This window comes from Elaeis guineensis, chromosome 4 (genome assembly GCF_000442705.2).
Source record: "Elaeis guineensis isolate ETL-2024a chromosome 4, EG11, whole genome shotgun sequence".
Classification (NCBI taxonomy): Eukaryota; Viridiplantae; Streptophyta; class Magnoliopsida; order Arecales; family Arecaceae; genus Elaeis; species Elaeis guineensis.
Genome location: NC_025996.2, coordinates 2518222 through 2526550, shown reverse-complemented (window position 1 = coordinate 2526550; position 8329 = coordinate 2518222). Strand labels below are relative to the sequence as shown.

Sequence of the window (8329 nt, the reverse complement as noted above, 5' to 3'; positions counted from 1 at the left end):
CTTGATTGGCTTTTGTTTGTCGGAGATGTAACTTCTGTTGAGGTCATCAGCAGATATGGATCAATGGCAGGCTGTTGTTGTATGCAAAATGACGTTTCGTGTTTATTTAATGTGTCTTGTGTTCAGCAATCCAGCCTGATTGAACAGGAAGTGCAAGTACTTTCTCTTTTCTAACAACGTTTTTTGTTTTGAGAAATTCTTTGTATACGGCGGGTGGGGTATAAAATTCGATGTGAAATATATTATTTTATTCAATTATTTATATAATTATTATTTTTTAATATATATTTAATATTTATAAATTAAATTTTTTATTTAAAAATTTTATATGATAAAAATATTCTATCTTTTAAAAAAAATATGATATCATGTGGTATAATATAATCCTAGATGTAAGATATCATAATATAAAAAATTTTTTTATCCAACCACTTTCAAATACGCATTTAATATCTGCAGTTTTATTTTTTTTATTTGATAATTTTGAATGATGAAAATATTTTTATTTTTTAAAAAAATTATGACATCTTGCGTTATATTATGATATTTTATATTATATTATGATATTCTATAGATAAAAATTATGACTTTCTAATGTACGTATCATAATATGGATATAAAATATCATAAATTTTTTAAAAAATAAAATATTTTTATTATATAAATTTTTAAATAAAAAAATTAATTTATAAATATTAAATATATATTAAAAATAATAATTATATAAATTAATTGAATAAAATTGTGTGCTCCACGTTGGATGTTGTGCACCACCTGCGGTATGTCCTTGTGACTCCTGGTTTGGCAGATGCTCCCGCGTCACTCTGTAGATCGCGTTCTGGAAAATGACACCGGTCGGATAACGCATTTAAGAAATAGAGTTGTGTGGCGCACTGCATGTGGCTATTTCAGGAAGGGAAGTGTCTAATAGATGTCCGTGGTCCCATCAATCAGGAAAATATATCTGCCATACATCTTATTTGGAGAAGGGGGAAAAATTGTCTTAGCTTTTTTCTTTTTTTTTTTTTTGTCATCTGCATTCTTAAATTTGGGAAAAGAATTAGAAGATGCCTATTCTCTGAACTTTAGTAACTTTGGCGAGGCATTGTTTCTTCGTGCAAACATTATGAGTTTTAGAACAATTATTCATTCATCCATTCATTTTGGGTTTCAGAGGTCAAAGCTTGTACATTTTATTGTAAATTTATAAAGACAGCGGCTGAAATAAGGAGCTTGGCGCATAAATTAATTACTGGACCGAAGAATTAATTAATCAACAAAAGAATACTATGTTTTTGCTAGTTGAACGCTTTCTTGCATCAAGATCTTTCTGAAGTATCATATGCAATAATGAAAGCACAATATGTAATGGGGCGAAGCTACTCGCAACTTGCTAGTGCAGTTTATAAGGTTTGGAGGTGATTCGGAGGCGTGTTGGATTTGATCTAGAGCCCTATCTTGTGGTGTGGTGCGTTCTTAGGTTTGCGACCATAAAAACTTTGGCTACAAGAATTTCTCCAGTAATATCGGTAAATTAAAGGGTGTCAACCAAGGATGCGGTAAAACACTTTCAGAGATGAAGATGGTGTGTGGTATGTAGTTGGCAGGATCTACATGATTGAAGTATCTTCAAGTTAGTGCAGGCGCACACAGTAATAAGAAAATATTGTCTGCATTGCATGCACTACGTGACTATGCATGCAGTCAATTAAGATTTTGAATCTTGTGAGACTGAACTGTCCTGATTTTCTCATAGAATGAAACATGTCGTCAGAATAAGGGATATTCCAAAACGTCCCAATCGGAACATTGAAACAATAACGGAATGATTTTATCCCGAAATATAGGATGGTACCCTATCTCTGATGTCCCACAATACACCCTGTCAGGATTCAATCCTCGTATACAACATAAGAACCGACGGCTATGATTGATTGCATGCACGACTATATTAGTGCACAATAATTTCTCCATAATAGCACCAAATAAAAAATGTTTTCTTACCTTATCAATAATACATGTTCCTGTTATTATTATCGCTAGTTAGGTCATAATTGAATAATTGTTACCATTGCATCATAACTTTGCTTTTTGATTTAGCGATGACTGCTATACATAGCAACGACTGGTATAATTTTTGGCCACTAGAACTATGACACAGATGCAATGGGCGCAACCCATTATAATAGCCGTTTTTAGTCACGGTCACGGGACACGTAACACTTACACTGCTAATGTTATATATTTTCGGGGCACCCAAAATGGCCATGCCATTATCGTCCCACACCTATCATCCACCAATCTCCAAGACGGCAAGAGTTAGGCATATCAAGGAGCAGCTTTTATCCCAAGGTTCATTCTACTGCTGCTACGCTTTCGCATTTATACGTCTTGGGTGGGTAGTATTCTCGCAACGATCTTCGTTCCTCAGGAATGGTGTCAGTCAATTGGTGTATAGATAATCTCGGTCCAGTTCAGAACGTCTATTTGCCTGATCATCCTTTCGAATTATTAGCTTTCTATGGAACGCAGGAATGATCTTTGGGTACCCGGACCTAGTGAGAGCTACAGGGACAGGAAGAAGATCTGGTTGATAATCACCAGCGTAAGCTTTAGCAAGCGATAAACCGCATTGCTTTAGATAAAGCGCTGTGAATAACAATCCAGACTTTCTAGTCAACCTGTAGACCTGCTTTGCAAATAGGTATGCAGCGATGCATCTCTCCTTAGTGAAACCGTCGAACACGACCAGGGTAGCTTTGTTAAGCATACCAATGATCGTGTCAGGACCTTCAAAGATCCTGCACCATAAAGGCGTCACCAGGCGCAGCAGATACACCAGGAAGAACGTCTTGGCTAGGGCGGGAGGGAGTAGTACCTCCCATTCTTATTATATTTTAGTGTAGCTCACATGTTCAAAAGCTGAATACAACAGTGCGTCAATCACCTCAGACCCCACTTCCAAGCAGCTCAAGGCAGCTGGAAGTACAGAGCTCCAAAGGACTGAGAGAAAGAAACAAAACACGGAAAAAGCTAGAAAGAGAGGGAAGTATGGGACTGAAGTAATTCCCAGATAACATGCCTATTCAGTCCATCAAAAGGGGTGGTGAACTCCAACCAGATCATCACATGGACCTAACAAACACAACATTAATTATCAAGAGGCCTTGGAGATTTACAGGCCTGCAGAGACCAGTCCATGGAGGGTAACAATCCCAATCACAATGTTCTGATCGTCGACCACTGGCAAAAACTGCACAGCAGATGGAGGAGATTCCATTTTCTGCATTGCTTCCACCGCCATCGCATCAGGGTTGATTGTTCTTGGGCATCTAAAAACCATACGAGAAGGAAAAAGTTACACACTGAAGCAATAGTGGATATTGGTTTCTTAATTTAAAAGTTATACAACGACTAATATATTATGAATGGTATATTTCACTTTTCTCCTTCTTCTTCTTCTGTTTTTTAAGGGTAGCAGAATATGAATGGCACTTATAAATTAGAAAATAATGAAAAGAACATTTGTTTGGTGATAAATTAGAAGAAAGAAAAGAGCGTAATTAGCCAAAGTATTACACTTTACTCGGTGATTATTTGGGGATACAGTAGGAAATTTTAACAATTATTCATTGATTATTTGGTGATAAAGGAGAAAAAATAGAAAGTAGAAAAAACGCTACAGAAGGGGCTTGAACCTTCGACCTCACTATTAACAACTCTAACCGAGCTACAACAGCCGAACGAATGTTTTACCCAAAACAAAAAAACTGATGGGGATAGAATTTAAATATGGGTAGAGCTCTGTGGTAACCATGAAAAGGACATGTTGATGAAATTATTGAACCCTTTTTAGTGCAGTAGGGCACCTTTTTATTCCTTTTATGCCCAACAAATTCTAGGCACCCAAAAAAACGGAAAGAATGACCATCTCCTAGATGAAATTATTGGTTGGAGTTGGTCCACAATGAACCGCAGATAATTAATACCTTTTCCCTTTTAACATCACACCGTCATATATTTAATGCTTTTCCCTCGTATTACCATGTATTTCGTCCGACCAATAATTTCTCCTCCACTAGTCCTAGATGGTATCATTTTCTTATGAATTCTTCTCTTTCTTCTCCTTCAGCTACCAAGTATCGATCACCAACAACTATTAACGTCAGAACACATGAAATATCTTAAAATCAGAAATCATTTTTCTTTATCTTTGTCCATAATAAAAGAAGAAAACAACCGCAATCTCGCTCTTAAAATACCAACAGACAAGTCTATCCAACATACAAAAGTTACCTGTTGCACATTTCACCCACTGTGAGCTTGAAGATGGCCTCACCGCTGTCCCTAAGTGTACGCCGGAGATCACCATCCGTAAATATCCCGATCAGATGGTGCTCATCATCCACAACAAGCAAACATCCACACCCTTTGCTTGTCAACTCCATCAGCTGATCTATTATCAGATCTCCTTCCTTGCAGATTGGAAGCTCCTCCTGCTTCTTCATGACATCTTTCACCTATGTAGAGTACAGTCAACCTATTGTTACCAATACCTCCTTGGGTAGAAACGTAAATATGCATGACTAGTTGTCTTATACTTTACTACTAGAATAGCAGAGTGCCAACTGTCAAGTCAGTCCATGATGAGTTACAATTTTGTCTTCAATATATACGTGCAGTAATAAAATATTAAAAAACTTCACAAGTGTCGACTTCGAAACCCACGTTCTTGAATAAAAAAAAATCTTTGCTCGTAAAAATTTATTAGGCAACGAACCGAATTATGATTTCTGCTGAAGAAGAACAAGACCCACGATATTGATGAACTCAAGAGCAATAGCAGTTAAAGCTTCAATCTTTAACGAGAAAAGTGAACCAAAATAAGATTTTGATGAAACCACGTAATGACCAAAGAAAAGAAAAATATGGTGGCTGATAACAAGAAAAAAATTTCTAGGATAGGCTTAGTCTACAATATATGATGTAGACGAAGTCAATGAAAATATACCATATTAACATTTCGAATTGAAAAATTCTGCAACCACTCAGTAGTAATAATGATGTGGTGAGATAGTTAAGTAGCAGTGTCTTCGAGATGGTAATAAATTTCTTTTTAGTTTCAAACGGTGATTTAATTTTTTTTTTATTGGCTTTATCTAACGGGAGAGGAGGTGAAGAGACCTTGAAGATGAGGCGCTTGCCAATCTTGCCAGCAGGGTGGTTCGCAGCGTACTGCTCTTTGGTGAGGCGGCGGGCGGCCATGAGGGCGACGGCGATGGTGTCGCCGAACACCATCTGGATGGCCGTCGATGTGACGGGTGCCAAATCGAAGGGACAGAGCTCGCGCTCGAGGGGAAGGTGGACGTTCATGTCGCAGAGCGCGGCGAGGCGGTTGCCTTCCACGGAGGTCATCGAGACGAGGAATGCCCCCTTGGCCCGCGCGCAGGGCACGAGGCGGAGGAGCTCGTCGGACGACCCCGACTTGGAGAGCAGGACGAGGACGTCGGCGGAGCAGAGGGCGCCGATGTCGCCGTGGAGGGCGTCCACGGGTGGAAGGAAGGCGGCGCGGGCGAAGCCCAGAGAGGCGAGGGTCTGGGAGAGTTTCCGGGCGATGAGGCCGGACTTACCGACGCCGGAGAAGAAGACGCCGCCGGGGGCGTCGAGGAGGGCCTGGGCGAAGGCCAGTGCCTGCCGGAAGTCCAGCTTGTCGAAGAAGTGATTCAGGTGCCGCTGCTGCGCCTCGAAGAGACGCCGGAGCCCGTCGGCACATAGCGGGCTTGGGTGTTTGTTATGGGTGGAGCCGCCGACCTGGGCGGCCGTTGCGGGTGGCGGAGAGCGGGGAGGGGCGAGGGAACCCATTTGTATGTAACTAATAATAACTTATATTATTAGTGCTCTTAAAGCTCTTCTAGTTTGGTATTGCGAGTTGGGGAGGAGGGGTATTTATAAGGGGAGGGATGGAGGGTGATGTTGTGATATGCCCGAGGAGTATCGTAAGGTAAGTTGTCCCGGTGGTGTTTCACGTCACATGCTCAATTTCTTTTTTCCTGGATGCCGAGATCGGTCGGAGTTGGTCAGCGTTTCAGGGGAATGTGGTACTCTTATCAGCCGGAGGCTTATCGTTTTGAGAAACCAATCTGGGTGCACAGCGTGGCCGTGCATACCACCAACCATACTTCTCTTTTTTATAAATCCTATTCATTAGTATTTAGTTGGATAATTTTGAATGAAATAAAGACTTATATACCACCTTATTCCCTCGAATAGATGAAAAAATAGTGATGAGCTATCCTGATTTAGTAATTTTGATAAATCCTTCTAAATTCTAGAATACTAATTCTATGATGGATCATGAAATTGATAATTCTAGATCATAACGAGAACCATCTAAATTATATGAAATAATACTATATTAATTATATTGGAATAAAAGTGAAATACTAGATTTTTTATCAAACAGAAATCTATAATAACAAAATTGAATAGCTATTCTTCGAGAATTTGTATTCCTATTTCAGGAATAAAATTTAAATATCTAAACGCTATCAAGTACATGATCCATAATTATAGAAAAGAGTATGTATGATTTAAAGCATTGGAAACGATTTTTTGTTGGCTTTGGACGAGGGAAAGGCTTATTGCCTATAAAATAAATCAAAGTCTTGATGGATCTTACCTCGGATGAACTATTGAGAAAATGTTAATGATATAATTATCATGATGGAGAGAGGTATTTACTTCCAATAGCCAAGAAAATTTTTCACACCAAAAAATTATAGTTAAGATATGAATTTAAACAGATTAATTATAGATATAGTTAAAATAAATGTATTTTTTATTCCAATAGTAATGTAACTGTCTTAATGGTTAAGTAATTAGAGTTTGCTGCAATAATATAATTGGTAAAGACTTTGAAATTTTGGTCAATATGAGAAAATAACAATTAACTTACTTTGCTGAAAATTTAATGTTGATACTTAACTTTACTTTTAATATATTTTTAAAAATTTGTTGCATGCCATAAAGAAAACCTGATAGTTTATCATGCCCCCACCCCCGCCCTTTTTTTAATCTACTGATCTTGGCAGCTAAATGAAAAAATGACCATCATGCAAAATGACTATCTTTTTGATGATTTATAATATTTTTTTCTAACATGAAATTAAAAAAAAAAAAATAGATAAGGGCAAAGTGAAATTGCCCAAAAAAATAAATAAATAAATAATAAGTTTTTATTTGAGAGCAAGAAAAATACAAAATGATAAACTTGTCCAAAACCCAGGAGCATATGCACACTTATTTATTGAAAGTGAGAAGTTTTTTGTTACAATTTTGGGTTGGTATTTCGTATACACATGCTAGCATCGTACCTCTCCGGAGAAACATTGGGACAAGTCCTTTGAGGTGTCCGATCAACTTCAGGAAAAAAACAGAAAGAAAGAAACATTGGCTACGACCACATGATCATCGATGTAGCAAGAAAAATTTTACATTTAACATCAAAAATTCTTTTTTTTTTTAACTCATATCATATCTAATATGAATTATATGTCGATTAGTTCCAAGCAAAACATACACAATTGTCTCCCTTTGGAATAATTTTCATATCCTGCGCCCTTTAACCATGAGTAAAACTCCAGTTAGTGCAACTTGGCACAATGTCACCCACGTTTTACACACACAAACAGAGGCAAAAAATAGTTGCTATGTGACAATACCTGATATCTATAAATTATTCGTTGATAATTATTTTTAAGAAATACATATTGAGATTTTTTTTATTTGCAATTTGAATTAATGATAATTGTTGTGTCTTGTAACTAGAATTACAGAATGGCAATATACAAATATGACCATGTCTCGCACCTTCTCTGCCCGTACAATGCCCCTTTGTGAGGCCTGAAGTTAATCCAAGAAGATTCTTTTAAAATAAAATTATGTATGGCTACAAATGTGTTGGATTCGAGCTAGATTCACAAACCCAACTAAAAAAATTGAATTTGGATTTAGATTTGGATCCATCAAAATAAATAAGTTTTGAACTAGCTAAGGATTTAATTTTTGAAATTAATAATTGCATTCAGATCTAAGTTTTTTTTAATATTTAATTTATGACATGATCCAAATGGACCAACTAGTTAAGGATTAACAATTTTCAAAACTATGAGAACCCTTGTCACGATAGTCTATAGCAGCTACTAGTGTAAAAGGAGCATGACATGGGGAGTAAATAATTAGCCCTGAAAAAATGAAATTATGTTTGAAATAGATCTGAGTTTCTGTATACGATTAGTTTGATTGAAATAAATCAAAATCTAAATGTGGA

General features: G+C 37.1%; 1 protein-coding gene across 1 annotated transcript; it reads right to left on the bottom strand.

Moving 5' to 3' along the window:
* Positions 1-2881: 2881 nt before the first annotated feature.
* Positions 2882-5923, bottom strand: LOC105033627 (probable arabinose 5-phosphate isomerase). The gene is made up of 3 exons (XM_010908500.4): positions 5185-5923; positions 4297-4520; positions 2882-3332 (listed from the first exon to the last, which is right to left on the bottom strand). The coding sequence occupies exons 1-3, from the start codon at positions 5860-5862 to the stop codon at positions 3176-3178; spliced, it is 1059 nt and encodes a 352-aa protein (XP_010906802.1). The 5' UTR covers positions 5863-5923; the 3' UTR covers positions 2882-3175.
* Between the last annotated feature and the right edge of the window lie 2406 nt (positions 5924-8329).